At 35.5% G+C, this 23,396-nt stretch overlaps 2 protein-coding genes across 5 annotated transcripts; one reads left to right on the top strand and one right to left on the bottom strand.

Annotated features, from left to right (window-relative positions):
* The first annotated feature begins 6,585 nt into the window (after positions 1-6,585).
* LOC130990293 (uncharacterized) lies at positions 6,586-12,720 on the top strand. Of its 4 annotated transcripts, none has more exons than XM_057914508.1 (10): positions 6,586-6,913; positions 6,988-7,057; positions 8,591-8,658; positions 9,356-9,417; positions 9,602-9,683; positions 9,771-10,004; positions 10,863-10,991; positions 11,077-11,138; positions 11,209-11,319; positions 12,334-12,720. In XM_057914508.1, coding segments are annotated over exons 1-10 (870 nt in total). In that variant the 5' UTR covers positions 6,586-6,862; the 3' UTR covers positions 12,335-12,720. The 4 variants fall into 4 exon arrangements, with proteins under 4 accessions (XP_057770491.1, XP_057770490.1, XP_057770489.1 ...); XM_057914507.1 differs by having other exon boundaries at positions 6,624-6,913; positions 12,261-12,480; XM_057914506.1 differs by having other exon boundaries at positions 6,625-6,913; positions 12,328-12,720.
* A 775-nt stretch (positions 12,721-13,495) lies between these two features.
* Positions 13,496-20,713, bottom strand: LOC130990292 (golgin candidate 2). The gene is made up of 10 exons (XM_057914504.1): positions 20,363-20,713; positions 18,305-19,411; positions 16,874-16,984; positions 16,393-16,452; positions 16,053-16,110; positions 15,010-15,053; positions 14,839-14,931; positions 14,401-14,526; positions 14,122-14,169; positions 13,496-14,040 (listed from the first exon to the last, which is right to left on the bottom strand). Exons 1-10 carry the CDS (start codon positions 20,414-20,416, stop codon positions 13,678-13,680), a joined length of 2,064 nt encoding a protein of 687 aa, XP_057770487.1. The 5' UTR covers positions 20,417-20,713; the 3' UTR covers positions 13,496-13,677.
* Between the last annotated feature and the right edge of the window lie 2,683 nt (positions 20,714-23,396).

The raw sequence follows: 23,396 nt of genomic DNA, 5'->3' as shown, positions 1-23,396 counted from the left end.
TCATCGATTTTCTCGCAGAGAACTCACTTTATATTCCAACAAGCAAATAAATAAATAAATATTCCACAATTTTACAGGTAGGGATGACAGTGTTATCTACGGATACTCGCCCCTAATGAGGCGGGGGCGGGAACAAAACATTCGGACAAGGTCGGGTTTGGGTTTATATTTTCATACCCATATCGGGTTGGGGCAAGTGTGGGGGTATAGATCCCCGCCCCAAACTTGCCCCGATAAAATTTAAACTTAATATCTCTGACTTTTGCGTATGATATTTATGATTTATTTATTCGATGTGGAAGAACTTATATAGGCTACTACTCCCTCCGTCCCACCTATCCTGCGACACTTTTCTTTTTGGGCGTCCCACCTATCTTGAGATATTTCCTTATTTGACAAAAGTTTTACCATTTATTCACTTTTTCACCTACACACAAAACATTACTTTCTTAATGCACGTGCCCAAAAAAAAGTCTCAATATTGCCGAGACGGAGGGAGTATTACTTAACTTTGTTTTTTTGTCAACGAGTACCCTTCCCCCCACTGCATAATCTCTGCCCCGCCCTCGCCCCGATTAAACGGGTATCATGGTATGTGGTCGGGTTCAGAGGTGAATTTTCGGGGCATGTATGGAGTGAAAAGCAATATTCGACTCCACCCCGCTCCATCAAGTGTATTAAGTAGAGAAACAATTATCATTGATGTACTTCTCGCGCAGTACTCATCCTTTCGATAAGTTTTGTCAATTCGAGTTTCTATTTCGAAAAAGTTTCCAGCAAAAAGCTGTTGTTTTTCTTGGAGCAAGTTTGCACCTAATATTCTTCAAAAATTTATGCAAAATGTTTTCTTAAGATGCTTTTTTTTAACAATGTAGCGCAACTCAATTGATAAAATACTTTCCTTCCAACTATTAGGTTGGGGTACAAGTTATCACAGAAGTAGATGGAGAACCATTATTGATCATTGTTTTTTTAAAAAGATGCTTTCTTTTTAATTTCCTTGTAAGACAACTTCAATTAGTAGATTCTCTTGCAACTTCAAAAAAGAGGCCTTCTTTTCAATTTTCTTGTAAGCCAACTTCTTTTCGTCTTTCACTTCCATTTGTCTGTCTTATCTTAATTGATGTAAATCAAAATAAAGTAATGCAAACAAGCTTTCTTTTTACCATACCAAAAACCACATAAAAGTTGGTAAGTCTCTTGCCTTCCGTTCTGGTGAATTGATATTCACTAACATTACTCGTACAACATCAAAGGCAATAGATTCAAGCATGCTTCTTTATCCCAGCCTCGTCTACAACTTGTTGATTAGTCAAGGTTTCAAAGAACGTCCCAATGATATGCTAGTAAAAGCTCTTGAAATTTATAAAACTCTATTAGCACCTGATTGAAAAAGGACATCTCATACACCCTAGAAAAACATGCCACATATCCAGCATCGAGTGTTGATGTTGAAGAAGAAGAGACTCCTTCATATCTGAGCTCAACAAGTATGAAGCCTTTGCGGCTGTTGACAAAGTTGGTAAAAATGTTCATGACAATGTTGCTAAAACTACCTCTAACAAAGTTTACATTGTGGCAGGTTCTCACTCCAAATCTAAGAAAGACAACCAATTATATGTCAGATGAGGTGGAGATTGTAGTAGACATTACGAATTTGAAGCAAGCTATGCCTGAGTTTGCGACTCTAAAAGGCCAAGTCAAGATATTAGCGGAACACACTGCCAAGATGAGTGATGCACCATGCGTGCAAGAATCTATCACACAGAAGAAGTTTTTAAGCAACTTCTTCATTTTCTTTCTTCAACAAAAAGGGAAGTAGATGTTGCAGTTCGTTTGCTAGCGACATGATGTTTTCTAGCAGTTGTTTATTGTTTAAAAACAATGTTGATTCAGTGGTTGGTTTCTTGTGAAATGACACAATTTCTTCTTTTTGTTGATTTGTAGTGTGTGGTCACGTGGATGATGTTTTGTGGTGCATGGACACTGTTTTTATCAATTCTTTGTTATTGATTTGGTTTTTGATAGCATCTTAATATCATCTTGTTTTGGTTTTGTTGTTGTTTCAGTATTACCTTTTTTTTTTTTTTGAAATACTTATCTTAATATATCTTATTTTGTCGTTTAAAAAAAAATAATCTTATTTTGTGTTGATCTTTTAAATTCCCAAGTTTGATATCGATTAAAAGTCTTAGCCTTCGACCGACCTTAAACAATTGAGGAGGAGTTTCGAGAACAATATTATTTGTTGCATGACTCAACCTAAAACACTTAGTAGATTGGCTCGCAATCGCACGAGGACATCCTAGCGTGGTAAGTAGTCGTCTCTCAAGGAAGGCTAAACAGGACTTTAATCATGTTACTCATAGAAAACTGTAAATCCTAAACACTCTAATCAAAAGTTTGGGTCTGACACTCTCTCTCCGATTAACTAATTCGTAATTGAAATAAAGCATATGAAGTTATCTAGGCGATAGATAGGAAGCAGGCAAGGAAAACAGTAAGAAAGAATACAAAACTAGAGTTCTAAGCTAACAATCTAGATAATTAAATCCAAAATTATAAAGCAACAATTATCTAGGCAAGGGAAATAAACAAGCATTTAAATCTATGGAAGCACTAATAATCATTTATCCTAAAGAACATGTAAAAGAATAGCAACACAACTTCAACGGAGAATTACACTAACAAATCAAATAACGAGCTAACTACTATAACTAGGCGATGAATAATCAAAAGCATAAAGCAACATCAATAACCATTATCTAAATATGCTCATTTATCTAAGCAATAAACAACCAAGAACAACTAAAGAAAATCGATAAAACTAGTAATGAGAATTCAACGAGATCTTACATAAATTCGATGCAAAACTTCAATCTAAATAATCCATTATTGTTAAGACCTATTATCAACCAAAAATGAGGTAAACATTGCACTAAATGTTGATGCAAGTTACAGCAGTAAAGCTGACATTTGGGAGGTAGGGAGTTCTTTATTCCCTCTTGTTTGTTTCAGGGGGAGCATTTTTTAAATATTATTTTGGACTATTTTCAAGGTTTCTACCTCTTGTTTGATTGAGGAGGAGTTTCTAATTCCTCCATGATCTCATTTAAATAGATTTTTCTTTTTTATCTCTTTTGTTTCAATTGTAGAAAGGAAAAGATTAAGAGAAAGATTGTTAAAATCAATATTAACTCCAACAATATTGGATGTGATGCTTATAATATTTTATTGTCAACATTTTTGGTGTACTACCAACATTTATGGACTCTACCTTAAAAGTGTATTTCGACTCTCCACAAGTAACTATAAATATTTAATCATTCTCTTTATTTTTCATTTTGTTATTCTTTTGTAGTTGAATAACGTGGATTGTGCAGTTGGTCACGTTTGAATAAGTGGAGTGCGATTTTATCATGATTCAAAGAAAAGGGAGCAATTTGTTTGTACTTTTCAAGAGCATGATCTAAACCAATATTCCGCAAGCAAACTAACTAGGAGTTTCTGGGAGCAGATTGCAGGAGCTATTTAAGGAATTTGAATGTAGGAAGTGAAGCTTAATAACCAAAAAATATACATTACAAAAGCTGCAAGATAGCTCTTTCATGTGTATGCTTCAGAAGCATAATGTCTCTGATTTATCATTCACTACAGTTTATCGTCATTTTCTTATTGCAAATGTAAAACGGTTACTTTAAGGCAAACTTAAATGGTGGAAGTCCTTGGCAACCAGTTTGTACAGACTTCTCACTATATTGTCGGGAGGGCAAGAGTGAGCATCAAAGGCTAAGGCATCATTGGAGCATAGCAAGTTGTTTTAATTGTTTAATCGTAGGGCTATTTGACTGATTTTTCTGTGTTGAAGCAATATTCTAGGTGCGATCTGTAATTAAATGTTCTAATCTTAGGTAATCAATATGTAAAGGTTGATCACCATGAGATCCCAATATTATTGTTGTTAAATATAGTTGATTGTACTAAGTAATGTTATTAAATATAAATGATTTTTTATGAGCCACTCACTGAGTTCTATTTATATAACATGTGAAAATATCATGTGTTTTTTACTTTTCGCCACATGTTTGTTTGAAGGTTATTAACTGTAACGCTCCAATTTTCATAAACTTTTCAAACTAAAATCTTGAAGAACTAATAGTTAAAAATAAAATTCCTTGACTATCAAAATTTAAACTAATTTAAAATCAACTTGCTAAAACTAAAGTAGTAACATGAAAATAAAATAAAATAAAACAATAAATTAAATCTTAACAAGTTCAACTTAAATTTCTATAGAAATACTAAATCTCTAGTCATTCTCGACTTCCATGGCCACCTCAACTCCATAACTGCAAAACTGAGAAGATAAGGGGTGAGCATATTGAAAATATACTCTGTGAGAAACCATGCAAATATTCACATACGCTTAAACATGCAAATAATTCACATTGTCATACACATATACTGAAAATCTGATGGGCGAACTGAGAGCCCCTGAACATGTATTTCAACATGGCTAAATTTCTGAACATGTATTTCTACATGGCTGATATTCTGAACATGTATTTCTACATGGCTGAGCAAGTATAATCAAACATGAAATAAGAGCATATAAAAACATGCATGAATATAACCAGGGACGGATCTAAGAATTTAATTAGGACTGGGCGAGATTTCATCGGATGTTTTTAATGAATTTTTAGTAAAGAAAACAGACCGGGCGACCGCCGAGATTTCATCAAAATATATACATATATATAGGTAATAAAAGAAAAAATTGACCGGGCGACCGCCGAGGCTGCCCGGCCTCTAGATCCGTCTCTGAATATAACCACAAGCATATAATCTCTCACCTTAACAGTCAAATTCGAAATCAGGATCTTACTCGCACCGCACCTAATTTAATAAATACAAAACTTATATGAGGATTTAAGTAAAAACCTTCATTAAAAGTGTGATATATGATTCAATATTTTATAGAACCTAAACTATCTTTCATAAAACTTATGTAAACCTCATTATTAGTAATACTAATATTAATACTAATCTAGCATAGTAAATTAAAAGATATGTGACCCGTAAAGAAAATAAGCTAAATTAAACAGACCATTTAATCACAAGGCCTAATCAACTTAATTATTTATATCCTTACTTTATTCCACAAAAATATGAAATTGTCCAAGTCTGTGTATGGAAATTTACGAATATTAAACTAATTCATAGCTTAATTGCTACTAAAATATTCCCTTTAGTAAAAATATATATATAATAAAATTTGAGCACAACAAGCTAATAAAAAAATTATTCTGATCAACTCATCATGCATGCGTCTTTAGAATTAAAAAGATATATTTAAAACAACATCCTATTCCTATTCCTATTCTGTTTGAAAAAAAAGTAACAAAAGTGAACGACTATAATTTTGAAAAAAAGGATAAAAAAGCTTACCAATTTCTAGAAAGATAGTTTCCTGACTTGACGAAGAGAAAAAAATATCTAGAGCTAACTTCAATATATGCGTGTGTTTTCTTAGGGTAAATATTATGCCCCCTATTTATACAAGTCTTTAAAAGAGTTTGATAAGTGTAAAATTTGTATTCTATGTATATCTCTAATAAGATAAAGAATAAAGCTAATAAAAGAGTTCTAGTTCTAATAGGAATCGAAATAATAATAATAATAATAATAATAATAATAATAATAATAATAATAATAATAATAATAATAATAATAATAATAATAATAATAATAATAATAATAATAATAATAATAATAATAATAATAATAATAATAGTCTAGATCAAAAAAATTAATGGTGCATATCTATATGTTTCAGGTCATTATCTAAAAAAATAAACTATAAAAGAAAATACTAATAATTCAACTTATATATAAATCTAAATATTTGGGGTGTTACATTAACAATTGTCAACCACAATTATATTTATATAACAGTAAAAAAGTATCATGTGTGTTCTTTATTTTTTGCTTGTTATTAGTTTGAATGTTACTAACTTTTCTATTAACATTGGTTCTGAGTCACTAAGGGGAGGAATGAGGAATCAGTATTGATCCTCTTTTTTTCTTTTTCTTTTTTAAAAAAATCTTTTCATATTAATATTACTATTAAATGTTACACAATTTATTTATGATAATTTAAGGTATTAATTATTTCAAATACGTTGATGGAAGAAATAAGAGTCACCTCCTTGAAATAAAATAGATTAAAATTAAGACTCTCATTCTTAATTTGATTTATTCTTCACGTAAGATATGTTATATGTGCAGTTCGACGAGACATATTATTTTGACTTAATATATTAAAATACCCACTTCCATAATATGTCTATGAAAAATACTCACCCCTAATAAGCCTATTATTTTTTCGATGTCATATTTTATGCATTCCGTCAAAACACATCATATTCAGACCTCATAATTTGAAAAAAAAAATGAGATAATTATCCCAACAAAATCTTGTTTTTTGACGGCTACCTTAAAAAGACTGTTTGAATTCCCTATATGGAAGGTTTCATAAATTTCTAGTAAACCAAACCAAATGCAAAACTCAAATAAAAGTAAAAGAGAAAAGTCAAGACATAAGCCATGGCTGGCAACTTTGAGAGAGAGAGAATAAGGTGCTTATTAGTACAGCACTCCCTCCCGACTCTGGTTTGTTCTAAACCACACACTACCCAATATGTGTAATAATAAATGAAATTCGTTGCTTTGCGAGTCAAAACAATATTCTACTATTATATTATTAACAGCCGAAGTAGTTTCGTTTACATATTTTGTCACAGTGAAAAGCGCTGTTAGTTGTTAGTTGGAATTCCAGCTTAAATAGATCATCTGTTGATTCATGGGAACCGTTATCGATTCCCATTTCTTGGCCCTCACCGCCATCGTCACTGTAAGTACACACAGACACGCGCAATTGGTGTGGTGGGGTTGCTGAAAATTGATTCTTTTTGTTATCTTTTGCAGGTGGCATATCAATTCTTCTTCTTTGTGATCACAGCTCTTCTGAAATTTGATAAAGTCACTGATTTTGCAGGTAATTTTCATCAATGACTGATCATACTTTAGTTCGATTGGGTGTGTGTTTAGGCTGAGGGTAAGAAATTGAGGTGAGAAATTGCATTGGCAGATAGTTGCATGATAATTTTGAATTTTTACTGTTGAAGGGCTGCCTCTGTGTGCTTATTTTAAAGTGTTTCGACTATTTGCTTGTTTCTTTAATAGGTGAAAAATAGACTTGAGTTTTCGATATTTGATTGATCAAAAAAGGAATACTTGTAAGGATGCGTTCTCTTTAGTTGCAAATTTATCATAATAAAATGGGAGATAAGAAAAGATTGTAAATTTTATAACATTTTAGTAGTCTCCACCATTTTGATCCCATGTTCTCTAGGGTGGAAAAAAAGTTTATCCTATCTAAAACATGAAAAAATATTATCACATCAATACCCATAATAGTATTATCATGAATTAGAGTGAAAAGGAGGGAGGGTAAAGGGGCTGCCTGTAAAAACTTTACATCCTGCCCGATGAAAATTATGCACCCTACAGAACATGTGAAAAGAGTGGGAAAATGGTGAAAATATATGTTTTCCACTATGTTCCATCAAAGTGAATGCACTTTATGGGAAAATGTTTTTTGAAAAGTTAGATGGATAGATGGTAGGTTTTTTCATTTCAAGATCAATTACTGGTTTCTTGAGAGGCTGCAAGCTCTACTTTTCATATTCATTGTAATTTTTGTAACATGTTAAGTAGAGCAATGTGTTGAGCTTATTCTGTAATACAGTGTAGTAATATTGCCTATGAAATGGGAGATCGTATAGTGAAACTGAAACGCATAGCTGCGTCGGATATCAGTTTGTTATCTTGTTTAAAGCATCATCTGTCTCAAGACTAGAAGAAATTACTAGAGGTGTAAGTAAGGGAAGTGTGTGTTTTCGTTCTGTGTCTAGGATCAGAGTCCTACAACTGAATTTATAAGCTCGTAGAAGTGGTGAATTTGATGTGTTTGGTCTGTTTTTGGGTGAACATGCACAGTGGCAAGTTTGTATGCAGACGGTAAAACAATGTGGATCCGGTAACACATTCAAATAGTGCAGGGTTAAAATGCCATAAAGAAATGGCAAAAATATGAATTATTGAAGCTCAAATGCGTTGTCCAACCATTACCTTTGAAATTGATAACTATGTAACAAATAGTGTCGAGATTAGAGAAACGACTAGAGAAGCTTTTATAGTTGAAGAAACTGTATATCCTATTTGTAGCATGGGGTGGGTTGAGATTTGGTGTGGATGGAGCTGCGGAAACTGAATTTGAAGTTTGTAAACGTGGAGTTGATAGGGATGCCAATGACCATGAGTAGGGGCATGCAGGAATGGATGCAGAAATTTAGTTTGGGAGGTGCTAAAAATAATTTTTTTATTTTGTAAAAATACTAAATACCCCCTGGTTCCGCCTATGACGGCATATTGCATGTCAGAAGGAAATTTTATTTTATTGTTTATAGTGATCTCTTGTTATTTATGACCTCTTGTTCACAATTACAGAACCACTTTCCTTGCATAGGTAGCACAAATTTCGTAATACTCGCTATCCTTACCTTGATTGTCAACGGATCATGGCACTTCCGGCAGGTGATTGATTCTGTTTTAAACTTTTCATTCTTAGAACTTGTTCCATTAAATACTCATTTGTTAGAAGCAGCTTTCTCATAACTATCTTTTGTCTAGAAATGTGGAATACACTTTTGTGCGCTACAAGGGGTTATGTATTATCACTTTATAGAAATGTTCAGGTTAGTTGAAGAGATCACAAGAATAAATGTAGGAATGAGTAAATATGAAACATGCTGGTTTCTGTGGACGCATCATGAGATATTAAAGAGTAAGACGATGGTATGGCTGAGATATGAATAACCGGGCTGCAGATTGAAGTCACTGCATTGTGTTTTCTTCTCTGGGTGTTGGAGGAACACAAGTCGTAACATTCTTGGATAAAATTAATCTACACAAACTAAATTTGATATGTTTTCTTCGACTTCTTCCTTCCTCATAGCCAAAAAAATCTTTGTACGATTTCATTTCCTCTGAGCTCTATTAGCTTGTTTTGTTCAGAAGAAAATTGGACGGCCTGGATGTTATTATTAGAAACCAAATTCTGTAAAGTCTTCTAAGTGGGTGTATGTATTGTAGATTTCCTGTAAATTGCATTGGAACATGCACGTTTAAGCTTAAGCTTTCATTTTGTGATGTATCTGAAAAGTATACCGCTGAGGCATAGTCTTTTTACCCTGTTTTCTTTTGAAATTGATTTTCTTGGCTTACTTGTCAGGTGATATTGTCCCTTCTTGTAGTTATGTGGGGCCTTCGTCTGGGGATTTTTCTATTAATGAGGTTTGTAAACTTCTTACCATTTTTTGGTGACTCCAACATGCTTATATCTGTATGAATATGAACAAAGTCAAAGAGTTACACATAGCTTATATTCAACGTTCCATGAATATCGAAACTTTTTTTCTTTCTTGCTTTATATATCGTCTTTGATTGAATTTGTCCGTGCTCTTTTAACTCTTATCAGGATACTGCAGTGGGGGGAGGATCGGCGCTTTGATGAAATGCGTGAGAATTTGGCAAAATTGGCTGTGTTTTGGATATTTCAGGTTTCTGTAATGATATTTTATTTCATACGAATATGTTTGGTTATTGCCACATGTCCTCACGATCTATTGCTACGGTTTTTGTGACAGGCTGTATGGGTGTGGACTGTGAGTTTACCGGTGACATTTGTTAATGCAAGCAATCGAAATCCTTCCCTTCAAGCTGCGGATATTATTGGATGGATCATCTGGTCTGTAGGAATTCTTGTTGAAGCGACTGCCGACCAACAGAAATTAACATTCAAAAATTCTCCAGATAACCGGGGCAAATGGTGCGATGTTGGAGTTTGGAAGTATTCTCGCCACCCCAACTATTTTGGAGAGGTGAATTGAGAACTTTTTTCTGTTTTTTACAAGGGACCGATGCATGCCATTCTAATTTTTCATGTTTTAGTATTTCATTTACAGAAAATATTATGCATAGCTGTTTCTATTCTTCTAATCTATGCTTTTGAATTTGGGAAGCCGGGAACATCTGACTGACTAAGTTGACTCTGAGGCTTTGTTTTGTCATCTAATTCTCTGCATATTTAAGATGAAAATTATCATTTAACAGACATGCTACTTGTTAGGCATATAAGTTAGGGAGCCCTAACTTAACCCAAAACCATGGTCAAAGGTAAAGGGTTGACCCCCTCTTATATACCATTCCACACTTTCATGTGGAACCGATGTGGGATATCGTAACAATCCATCCCCCATTAAGACCGGACGTCCACGGACGGCTCTCACTCTAGGGAGCCTTCGATCGACCCAGGCAGGTCGCCTTCGAGCCCCTGGAGTCGTGCGGCACTCTCCCCAGGTAGCCCTCTCCCGTGAACTTCCGGATCCGGCAGGTCGGACCAAATTGTTAGGCATATAAGTTAGGGAGCCCTAACTTAACCCAAAACCATGGTCAAAGGTAAAGGGTTGACCCCCTCTTATATACCATTCCACACTTTCATGTGGAACCGATGTGGGATATCGTAACACTACTACTATCTGATAAGCACATCTCTTTCTTCCTTTACTTGTGTTCGTACATATGAGATTAATAGGCTGTAAAAGCAAATGAAATAAGAGGAACAATGTCAGTTTTTTGCGTGGTCTTAGTGTTCATGATAGTATAATTTTGTCGTTCCATTTTTTCAATTAATTTTCTTGGATATTTGCTCTATCACATAATCTTCATTTGTTGCTCAGATCTTTCTCTGGTGGGGAATCTTCGTAGCCGCAACACCTGTACTCAAAAATGCAGAATGGCTCGTCATCCTTGGTCCAATATTCCTCACGTTACTGCTTCTTTTCGTCAGTGGCATACCACTGCTTGAGGTTGCTCCATTTACTTCGTTCGTTATACTCAAAACTGGTCCGAGTTATTGATATGTGCTCATTCAGACATTCTTTATGCATACAGGAGTCGGCCGACAAAAAGTATGGGAACATTCCTGCATATAGGCACTATAAAAGAAAAACGAGGTGGGTCTCTCCCATTTATACTGTTTAAATCTTTTCCAGTAAGGAAAGCTCAGAAATTTCCTTTTCTCAGCCCTCTCATCTTGCTTCCTCCTGCACTGTATGGAAATATGCCGGGATGGTTCAAAACAACGTTTCTATTCGAGTTTCCTCTCTACAGTCGCGGTTTGCCCCAAGAGACCTGGTGAGACTAGTCTGAACTTCCTGCATTTTTTCCAGACTTACATCTTATTTGCTAAATAAATAATGAAACTTACCTATAAACTTATCACGTGACTATTAGTTTCATTAAAATGTGTTTTGGTAAGATTTTGAGCGTTTAGAAAAATCATGATATTTATACATAGGTCTTAGAATAGAGAAGCTTGATATCGGTTTTCCCCATTGATGGAAACATAAAGCATCAGTTGAGCTCCCCTGCTCCTCCCCCAAATCTTTGTTTGTGCTTATTAGTTTCTTAAAACAGCTTATAAGCTGTTGAGAAGTGTTTGGCAAGATAAGCTTCTAAACAGCTTATAAGCTGTAAAAGTAAGCTATAACAACTTATAAGCTCTTAAAATATAAGTTCTTCAATCCCATCTTATTTTTTAGTGATCTTATAAGCAACAATCAATTTACAGAAATAACCTTACTATGGTTTGTTATTCCCAACATATACCTTTCCGATTTCATCTCTCTTCAATTTTCTCTCGCTAATTAGGATTTTTTCTCCATAACTTACAATTCTCCTTTTAACTTATAAGCTCAATCTTCCATTGACAACTTATAAGTTCTTCAGACATTACATCTTATAAGCTCTTGAAACATTTTATAAATTGTCGGAACGTATAAGCTCTCTAAAATAAGCTTAGCCAAACACCCTCCAAGTCCGTCCCAACATTGTTAGATTTAGCATAAATGATATCAATCTGAAAAGCCTCATACATCATCAGTTATATACTCACATAGTAGTGCTTTGATCGATGCCTCTTCCTAGTCAATCAAGACACATATTATTTGATACCCGCCATGATGCATTGGAAAAGCTTGTCTTGAATATTACACCAACAAGATTCTATGATGCTCTTGTTGATACTTTAGAATGTAGGAAAAATGTACGAATTACACTGTTTGCCTCTTCTTTAGGTTGCTTTGCACTTGAAAAACCTAAGTAATCTGCTAGGCCTTTGATGTACTTTTTTGCCTGTGTAAGGAGTAGAAGTCAGCTGGAGACAAGCGTGCACAAGATTAGTTGAGCATGCAACGATCTCTCGACTCTATGTTGTGGATGAATTGTATATCACATCCTATGAGACTAATTGTTACAACTCAATTTGTTTGGATTATGGCATGCTCGTCTTGGACATCCAGGAACTACTATGATGTTTAATTGTAGTAGACATACATTGAAAAACTAGGCATGTTGATACTTAAAAGACTATTTTTGTGAACCATGTAAAGAATCTTTTCCTCAGCCCCGAGAGGTTAGAAGTAGAATTTATCTTGATAAAAATGAGAGTAGCATCTTGTTTAAATTCGGGTACATTTGAATGTAGTGAAGTAGCAAAATTCTATATTCCATCTATAAATGCTCTAGTTCAGATAATCATTCTCGAAGAACACAAATGCTACTGTACATCCGGATGTACAGTGTGCACGGTCCGGTTCATCCTATCCTCTTTTCTTTTAACAATCCTTCTCAGTCCATCTCAAAAGTATCATTTGCATGCATTAAAAGTGTCATTTGTAACATATCTTTTATTTTTATATAAAATATCATCTAGTTTTATAAAAAAATATCATTTGCGAAATATCATTTGCATACATTAAAAGTGTCATTTTATTTTTTTCAGAAGTGTCATTTGTAATGTATTATTTATTTTTATACAAAGTATTATTTGTATTTAATAAATGTGTCATTTGTTGTTAGTAAAAGATAGTATTATTTATATGGGTCGGACATTAAACAAAAAAATTGAACAAAAAATAAAAATAAAAAGATAGTGCGGGTCTAATCGAGTCGGGTCAAATGGAAAAATTGAACAAAAAATAAAAATAAAAAGATAGTGCGGGTCTAATAGTCGGGTCAAATGGATCTGGTGCGGACGTACGTTCGGGAGACTACGCCCTCGAAAAATAGGTAAAAATGAGTGATCTTATCACACATCGAAACGGAAGTATAGGTTTGAGTTTCAAGTCCATCTTCAAATGGTATTTTAAAATATTTGATTCTCCTATTCCAAAGAAAAAAAAAGTCATAGTATATTGTTGGGTCGATAAATATAATAAACCTCAAACACGAAAGGAGATGACAGATATATCAAAATTCTTGGTTTTCCTCTATGTATAAAGCCTAATGTTATAAATTGACAATGATATCATGGCACTCAAAACAGTATTATTTATTTGAAGTTGGTTGCTGTTTTGCGATGACTCGACATGTTCTCTATTCTGTACATTAATGTGTATCAACTAGTCGGGCAGAAATTGCATGTACTATACAGAAGATCACTTCTGAATGTTGGCTAAAACAATTAATCCAAAATTATACATATAAAATAATTCAGACACCTCCTGTGTTATTAATATTCTCCAGTGAGATGACGGCGCCGGATCGACCTTCGTCCGACACCGGAGAATGTGACATTAGAATGTATACCACCCACAGATGAAGGCACGCCAAGTATACAAGAGACCAAACTCTGGCTGTCGAATTTCTACGAAGGAACACGGCACCGGTGCAAAAGAGCGAGTCCAGTTGTCGAACCAACGACCCCAACTGCTGTTGACCAGATTGCATTCTCCCTTTCAGTAAAGACCTGAACTTCAAGTTGGACAATTGCCATGTATCTTGTTGCAGGTCATCCCTAGATGAGGTGCTCGGAAAATCAGCTGGCCCGTGCTCGTCCAACAATTTTGATACGGCCTGTAGTGTTTTAATCCGGGGATTCAGAGACACGATAAAAGTTAATCAGGAAGCGAGTTTTAGATTACGGATGAGTATTACCTCGATCCTAAGAAGGAGCATAGCCTTCTCGGAAGATAGTGTTTCCACCTGATAGAAGTTAAACATGTCATCAATCGCCAAAATAAATTGCCAAAAATGTAATAAGACAGAGAGATTTCCTTGGTGCAAAGCAACCCTCAATAATCAACTAGACTTTTGCTTTTGCATTTTATCTCCAATATAAAAACCAAAACCATGCATGTTTTGTTTATTCTTGTATTTCTCAAAAATCGAAATCATATTGCCAATCAACCAGCTTATGAAGTTTGAGGGAATAACCTGAGCTTGCTTCTGAATCAAATGATCAGTCAACTGACTAAGCCTTCGCTTGAGCTCAATTTCAACTTCAGAAGGATCTTCTATTTCTCTTCGGGTTGTCTCAATGCTTGTTTCTAGAGTCTTGGCCTGCATCACATACGAGAAGATTATCCATATGAACATAACATGGAAAGACTCATTGTATTAGAGAAGTACTCTCTAGAAGCAGCAAATGTAAATCACCGACATCTGCCAAACCTGTATTCGCATTTACAGCATGGCGAAGTTTTGGGAAAAAAATTCTTTCAATTCTATTTTCACGTGAGGGAAGTGTGGAAAGAGGGGAGAAGGAAGCATTCTAGATGATTTAAAGAAATGAACTGGTTACGTACTTAATAGCCTTAAATATTGTCGCAATTGCCTTGTATGATTTTTTTTTTTTTCTATTACAAAAAATACCTGGGCTTGCATTCTTTCTACTTTGTCAGTTACGAAAGCATAATCTGCCTCAAGCATCTCCAGTTCAAACTCAACACCTTTTGAAGCTCTTAGCTGCAACATCAATGGCATAAACTTAATCAGAATGCTGCTTAATGTTTATATATTTGCAGAAAATGTAGAGATACTCACGGTATCATCATTTTGGTGCGTATTTGATATTTCTCTTCTCAATTCTACAAGGAGAAAAGAAAAGGTTTAGTAATGTGTTCTCGTGTCATCAATAACAAAGTAAAGAAAAACTTTTTCTTTGAAATTAAAGAGGCCAGTTTGCCAGAGAAAATGATTTACACTCTTCTAGGGACTCCCTGTCTAAGGGCTAACATAAAGGATCAATGCCGGAAAATTCCCAAAATTAACTGTTCAATTTAATCTTATTACTTAGAAACAAACATCACTAATTACCACTTTTTGTTGCAACTTGAACTAAGGTTTAAAAGCACCAGCAAATTTTTTGCAGCAAGTTCAACTTAAATACATCTTCGAATTCCACCGTGTCCGCAAAAGTGCAAAAACGAAGATGACAGTTTATATGTAAAACCCCTAATTGAAACCCAAAACAATCAGACCATAAAGAAACACATTGTTTTAATGTGTGGCAATACATGTGAAATCTTTGAATAACACACTGAAAAATCTCCAATAGTTGTCTTATATGGATAATTGATAGATTTGGTCAAAATTTCCAAACCACCTGAAGTTAGGACACTCTTTTAGCAATTAAACCTTAATTGACAGCATGTGAACAAGTATGGTACTGGCAAAGCTTAATACAAGTATAATAAAGGATAATGGAGCAATCAGTAATAGGGGATATCTGAATTAGGCTAAGTACTGTAGAATCCTCCCTATTTTTGCCCTTCGAATTCTGAATAAGCCTTATCTGATTGAAGCGCCAAAAGTATAAAGCCAAAGTCAACTAATAGCAACGTAGAAGTTCAAAGAAATAACATAACAGGAAAACAATTATGTTGGAAGGAAACAAAGAGAAATCTTGAAGAAATGGGATATGGGCTTTACGTGGCTGAAAGACACATGGCCAAAATTTCAACTCTTACCAAGATAACTATTCTAAAATATGATTAGGTTTAGCACACAAATCAGGATCAAGCATAAGACTTTGCAGATATGGGAACAAAAAACCAAAAGAGCCAGCTATGAGTCCAATAATGCACCTTCTTGAGTAGCTTCTTTCATATGAAATTGGTGACGAAGTTCAGCTATACGATCAGCCTACTCCAGCAAATATAGATACATGAAATTCAGTAAAAAATGCATTAAGAGCGAGATGTATATATATTAGCTAAATTTATTATTCATATTGCACTGTAGACACATATCGGCATAGCATGTCTAATTTCTCAAGAATCAAGATATTGATGAATGATTCAAGACTCAACTACATATAAAACCATAGAATGAAACTAAAGAAGAGCATAGAAATAATTGCACGTTAGCAAGAAATTAAAAATTATTCTAGCCAGCATAAATGTAACATATAAAGGAGTTAAATACCTCAACTTCAAGATTTTTTTGTACATTAGCAAAAGATCTTGCAAGATCAGCATTTAGACTCTGCAAAACAAACACAATTTTAAAACTCAGATCATCATAAACAGAAATTTAAGCAGGAAACTATGGAAACTCAGAAATAAGTCCCATATAAGAATATTAGACAAAATAGTTATCAGGCCACTCCCAACCAACCAGTATCACAGCAGCCTCTTCCCATTGCCAGATAAGAGATAAACTGGGAGGAAAGTACTTAATGTAAATGACATGTTTACATCATTACATGCATAATTGATTAACACTCTCAAGCAAAAGAGAAAATTATACAATAGCAAAAAACTAATAATATACATAATACATTTTCCGTAAAGGCAAGGACGGTACGATGCCCAAACACATCATATATGCAGGTATATAGGTAAATTGACCACACATTACTACCACCAGAGTAAATTAAAAGAGCATTTTTATTAGACTACAGCACCTCAAGTTTTGCTAATCGTGCAAGGGCCTCCATACGAGTATTATTATGCTTCTGCTTCTCTAGTTCAACTGCATCCATGGTCTCCATCATTGTAGTCTGTAAATCTGAAGCCTGAAAAGGTTCAACTATTTACTATTGCAGCCATTTTAAGAGATTCTTACAATGCTAAAAAACAAAAAAATTATCCTCTCAAAAAAGAAAACAAAAACACATTACACATGCTCACACTCACACAACTGGCACATTTTTCTAGTAGTAGAAGAATCAGCTAGTGATGGAGCTAAATGAAAATAATTTTGCAACTACCAGTAACATAAATCCACAAGACTAAAAAGGCATTACTAATAAATTAATAATCAGTACAATTTTACCGAAGAATGTTCCGTAAGCTACTAAAAGACCATTATGTTAAAGAGGAATTGTTCTTCAATACAGTAAGTTAATAGAAATATTTTTAACTGTACTGAAAACAGACGTATATGTATATGTGTAAGGTAGATATTTCTTTGTCAAGCAGTCTCCCCAAGCAGATAATTTTCAGGCTACAATGTTCCAAGGGCAGAGTGAGCATTACATATCTTAGTTAAAATAATGTATCAACAAAAGTCTTATAATGAAAATAGTCTAATCGTCTTATAAGAAATTATATACACCAGATGATCTGCAATTTTGGAATTTTTAACACCCGCTATCAGGTTTCAAGATATAAGTAGCACACAAGAAAGCCATCAAAGTCAACTATAAAGGATTAAGACAAACCACTTATTAGCATTTCTACGTTATTGTTATCCTTGCCATGGAAAATTATTAAAACAAACATCTTGACTGGGTTGATGTCAACTGAATAAACTCAAATATTAAGCAAGGCATGTTGGAACTTCGAACCAACACCACAAACAATAGTGAAATGTTCTTTTGTAAAGAACAGAATTTTCCTAGTTAAACTAAATATTAAATAAGGTCACTCAACAGAATCAGTAAAACTGTTAAATATCATTGAAGTAGCCTTTCAAACTATAATGATGAAGGTCTCCAGCTGAGTTAATGATAAATTGATAATCTATGTAACGTGTCATAAAATGGAGATATTCCAATAAGAAAAATGGTAGATGCACATGAGCAAAGTTACAATGTTCATATTATCTAAAAAACAAGTTCACAAAATACAGAAGCTTAACTATGAAGGTCGTGGATCAGGAAAAATTATCTCATAGCAACAAATACTATTTCACTACATCAATTAGCTTATAAACTATATTCGTTCTTCATAGAGATAAGAACACGAACAAGAAAATAGTCGTGCAATCTATTGTGTATGGGGAACAAGGATATCTGCTCTGCCCATAATTAAAGCAGGAAAAATGATCTCATAGCAACAAAAAGAAAAGACTAGTCCAAGTAAGTATCAAAAATAGGCAGCTTTCAAAGTACCTCCTGCACTTGTTGTATTGCTCGCTCTTCAAAAATTTTCTCCAAACTCTGTTTCTCCCCCTCTAATCTAGCAACCAAGTTCTCTCGTTCTTTAATTGCCTCGATTGCTTTTGCAGCTGCTTTTTCTGCCAGAATCTGTTGCTTCCTCTTTCTTCTTTCTTCCCTTTCTGTTTCACTCTCTGAATCTGATGAAGTTGTATCCGTCTCAGAATTAGAGTCTCTCTCACTTGGTAACGGCAACACCTTCTTTTTAGAACTAGAACTTCTGGAACCAATTTTTGATCTATTAGTCGCGCTAATTTCTGTTTCAAGCCTATCACTACCATTCAATCCCGCCTTCATAGCCAATTTCGTCTCCAGAGAAATCGAAGCCATCTGAGAAGAGTGGTCAGAATCTTTTAACAAACTGAGCTTCTCCCCATCTACGATATCATTCACCCCCTCCACTCTTCCCAAGTTTGTTGTGCCAAATATAGGTGTCAGCGTTTGGTTGGATTCACCTCTACTGCTTAAGGACTGAAAGCTTGAGTTTCTTGGAGTTGCATCCCCAACAATACTTGTCTTCTCATCGCTATCAGCACTAGTGTTACTCTCTGACCCAACATTTGATTTTCTTGAACTCTTCGAAACTCCATTGTTTCCAACCTTTTCAGTCCTGCCATCTACCACAGAAAGATTCAATCCTTGCCCAGAATTTCCTACCTTCTTCCCATTCTTCTTAAGGGTCCGAGTCACTGGAACTCGATTACTACCTTGTGATGTAACTCCTGCACCAGATACAGCCTTTTTATCTGGCACACTAAGTAACTCAGTCCAATCACTATCAGTTAGTCCCGGACTCATGTTTGACTTTGAGTTCAAGTTCAGTGACATCCCAGCTTCATCATTCTGTTTAGCATCACTGTTACTTCTACTAAATGTATTTAAATCACGTTTGTCACCGGAAGCAATACTTTGGCTAAGCACATTTTGTGGGCTTTTCTTCTTCAGCTGGTCCTTTATCAGTGATCTATTTTCAGGAGCTTTCGATGAAGTTTCAACAGCCAATTGATCATCTATTGTTTGTTTTTCATTTTTTTTTAGTGACTCCGCAGCTTGCTGGTCGATCTACATCATCCAATAGATACGAAAAAAGTATCATGAAATAAGCACTCCATACTTAGTCGGACATTCAAGAATTATAATCTTTAGAATCTACTTCCATTAAAAATAACATGTCTTGATGTACAATGCAAATCTAGAATATTTGACATATACTCTTAAATGGTTTTGGGTCATTCCCTCCATACCAGCAAAAACAGTACTAGTTTGCAATTTGTCTGTGTTTCCCTGTACTATTTTATGCCTGTGGCAAATAAAATTAAAATTAAAAAAAAACGAATTTTATTACACCCTTTATCTGTATAATTAAGTAAGGTATTATCAAATTTTTATATCTTTAAAAACTGCTCTCTTAAATATCATCAAACATATAACTAATCAAAACAGATTTGCATTGCTTGATACAGCAAAATGTTAATGTTCCTTAGTTGAAACCATATAATGAAAGTTAAATACACCTCTCTATTAACAGTTCATAACAATATTGTGACAACTACAATCTCCTCACTGCACACCTTCTCAATTTTGACAAAATGATATCACCTTTTTTCTTATATCACTAATTTTCAGTAATTCAAATACTTGTTGAGAATGATATAGTCATCTGTCCAAATTTGCATGCTTCCCAGCGTGAGTAAACTATGTATACCAATTGTAACGATTCAATTCTATGTTAGCCAGATGACATGGTCGTAATCATCTCCATAATGTAGGGCATTTTGTTCAATTCCTCACAAATTTACATAAATCCCAGTTCTCATTATTCAATCCTTCGTCAGGCGAATTGCCGAGAATGTAATGCGTTTCTAACTCGTATTACTTCTCACCTAACAATGATTCAATTCTACAACGATCTAAAATAAATTCAGAAAAACAATCAACAGCGCAAAACCAAGAAAAATAAATATTGAATAACCTAAAATTAAAAGGAACAGAAATGCGGATTGATTGATTTACCTGTTGGAGTAGGGTTTCAGCGGCTTTGAGCTTCGAGGAGATCCAGTGAGCCATTGGCAGCCGTTGGATTATCAGAGCTTTAGCCGGTGCGCATAGATCAGCTTCGTTCACTTACGGCGCATTTTAGCGGGGCGCGAGGAGTGTGTAAAGTACGGATTTCAGGATTTCAGCAGCGTAGCATGAATGAGGAGGGAGGGGGAAGGGAATGAGCGATTGATAATTTTACTTGTTAGGTGACGGTTTTCTTTCATTACTGCCTAATGTGTCGGCTGTGAGCGACATGTGTCACAGGCATTGAACTGCCACTGTTTGATCGAACATACTCCGTTGCTAAAATAAATTCCTGAGTGAAGAACACAAATTTTAAGATAAATGTATTTATTATAGTGAAAGTGGTGAAAAAAATATCGGTAAAGCCATTTGGACAAATTTTGCCAGTCAAAAAGGGTAAATTGATAAACTCCAATTTCATGTATAATAAAATAAATTAATTAAATATTTAGAGCATTAGTTAAATGTACCAAAATAGCCTTCACTTTTACTATTGTCGAAAGAGAAACATGCAATACTTTTGAATATAAAATTCTGATAATTGTAGTATTTCTTTTTTATAATTCTTATACATTAAACATTTCTTATCTTAAAAGTTGTCGCTGCAAAGTTTTTTCTTTTTTTTTGAAAAGTGTGTGGCTGCATAGTTAACTTTGACTCTATATTTCCCATGCAAGTTCACTTCATATTAATAGAGGTTGTCAAGCAAATTTTGGTGAAACAATTTTGAAAAATTAGCTTTCGAAAAAAAAACACAGAAACACTATAGAAATAAAATTTGGAAAAGATAGAAGGGCGAAGGTGCATATTAGCCCCTGAACTACACTCCCCTAGAGCCTTTAGCCCCCCATACTCGGTCAAAGTGCGTTGGCCTCCCTGAACTCTCGAAAGAAGGGTGCAAATAGGTCCACGAGATAAACAGCGCCTAAACGCCGTCTCTTTTAATTTTTTTTTATTATTTTCAAGCGGACCCGCCACTCTACTCACAGCCCCCCCTCTTCTTCTCCGGTAGGGTAGACAGTGCCAGTTGCCACCGCACTGACTTCCCTCTCTCTCGCCTATGCTCTCTCCATCAAGCTGCCACACGACACACACACACAAAAACTGGAAACGCACACCACTCATCCCCTTCATCTGGCAGACGACAGCAGTAGGCGGAGCCAAACGTCGCCGCGTGCCCGACTCCGGCAGTTGTAGAGAGCCGCAACCCGTCACTCTTTCAACCGTTCCTCTTCAATTGTTGCCGCCGTCCGTATCTCGGACGACCGCGCCGCCTGAACCCCCCTTCCTCCCCCTGACTCCACTCTTCGATCTGGGTATCGACGCCGCCCCACGCGGCGCTGTCTTCTTCCTTGGCGACGGCGGAGATGCCGCCGCCTCCCTTTGCTCACAAAGCCCCCATCGCCCCTGCTTCCCTTTTCTCCCTGAATCTACCCAACAGAAGTGAAGCCGTCGCCGTTAGCAGCAAGCCTCCGCGTCCACCACCTCCGATGTCCTCTTCTGAAGTTCCAAAGCTATGAAATCCCCAGGTGGCGGTTCCGTGGCGGTTGATGGTGAAGGGTTGGAGAAGAGCGAGCAGAAGTTTATTTGGATTCTGAGAGATGCAGACAAGGGCGACATCTTCGCCGGAGATCCCGTAAGAGATGACAATGGCGGTGGAGAAGAGAAGAGAGAGAGAGAGAGGAGTGGGACCCACTAGAATTTTTTTTTTTAAAAGAAAACGGTGTTTAGGCGCCGTTTAATGAAGGGACTTATTTGCACCCTTCTTTCGGTAGTTCGGGGAGGTCAACGCGCTTTGACCGAGTATGGGGGGCTAAAGGCTCTAGGGGGTGTAGTTCAGGGGCTAATATGCACCTTTGCCCAAGTTAGAAAGAAGTTTTATGTGGTTTTTGAACGAAAACAAACTGATGTGTTCTCTAGTTGGGAAAGTTGTGCAGAATCTGTGGTCGGCTATAGAAGAAGCATCTACAAGCCCTTCAAAACAAAAGATGAAGTTGTAGGAGCTTTTAGGAACTATTTGCAATCTATATATTGTGTAGATGACAACAAGAGTTATGGTGGTGTTTCACTTGATGAAAGTAAGCTCCGCTCTTCGATCGAACGAAAACCAATAGAAGAAGTTATTCAAGAGAATTATTTTAGAGCAAAAAATAACTATTTTGTTTGGTTTTTGTTAGGCTTAATAGTTGGAATTACTTCTGCCATTATTAGTTTTAAAAAGTTGTAGTATACTTTGCCATTATCTTCTGTCAATTAGTCGATTTAGTCATGGTGTTGGTGTTTGTCCATTTAGGGATTGTTTGCTAAGTTGTGTGGATATAGCGTGATAGATAACGATTAGTTACGTTTCAAAGATATGGTGAGTATGGCAATCTCGATTCTATGTTTGGTAGGAAGGGATTAAACCCAAGATAGCGTGACTTCCTTGTTTGGTAGCAAAGCATAAAATAAAGATACCATGTTGAAATTATCTTTTTATCCAAGGAACAATTTTAAAAGACCAGAATGTCCTTAGGAATTGGAAAAGTCGCCTGCAATAAAAAAAGAGACATTTTTTAGCTCGAAAGCTAGGGAGAAAATCAAAAATCCCAGTCCATGAAAAAAATCTTCGGGTGAGCCAGACGCAATACGAAGAAAAAGCGATTTGAATCACTGGAAAAAGCTATCGGAAAATGAGAGATTAGTGGTGTTTATTGCGAACTTGTTGACGATGAGCTCTATGCAACAAGGTGAGTAAACGCAATGTGTTTTGTTGCTAATTTGGTGGTCATAGTTCTATCGTAACAACAGAATTTGCACAAGAGATCTCAATGTATCGTAACTAATTGGGCCTAACCCTAACGCCCATGAAGCCCAACTTGTTGGTAAATCTGGCTCTCGGCAAGACTGGCTCTGGAGGCGCTTCACTCTGGCAGGGCTCTCGGCAGAGCTGTCTCTGGTTGAACTCTGGCTCTGCTCTGGCATGTTGTCTCGGGTAGCTCTG

The sequence above is a fragment of the Salvia miltiorrhiza genome, chromosome 6 (genome assembly GCF_028751815.1).
Source record: "Salvia miltiorrhiza cultivar Shanhuang (shh) chromosome 6, IMPLAD_Smil_shh, whole genome shotgun sequence".
In the NCBI taxonomy this organism is placed as follows: domain Eukaryota; kingdom Viridiplantae; phylum Streptophyta; class Magnoliopsida; order Lamiales; family Lamiaceae; genus Salvia; species Salvia miltiorrhiza.
This window is presented reverse-complemented; position numbering and strand designations above follow the sequence as displayed.

Excerpts from the sequence above, each read along its gene's own strand:
- LOC130990293 (XM_057914506.1), top strand. The coding sequence starts at position 6,863 with ATGGGAACCGTTATCGATTCCCATTTCTTGGCCCTCACCGCCATCGTC. Across the intron at positions 9,418-9,601 it reads GGGATTTTTCTATTAATGAG|GATACTGCAGTGGGGGGAGG; the intron begins GTTTGTAAACTT and ends AACTCTTATCAG. Across the intron at positions 9,684-9,770 it reads CTGTGTTTTGGATATTTCAG|GCTGTATGGGTGTGGACTGT; the intron begins GTTTCTGTAATG and ends TTTTTGTGACAG.
- LOC130990292 (XM_057914504.1), bottom strand. The coding sequence starts at position 20,416 with ATGGCTCACTGGATCTCCTCGAAGCTCAAAGCCGCTGAAACCCTACTC. Across the intron at positions 14,527-14,838 it reads TAGAAAGAATGCAAGCCCAG|GCCAAGACTCTAGAAACAAG; the intron begins GTATTTTTTGTA and ends TATGTGATGCAG. Across the intron at positions 14,170-14,400 it reads TGATTCAGAAGCAAGCTCAG|GTGGAAACACTATCTTCCGA; the intron begins GTTATTCCCTCA and ends AACTTCTATCAG.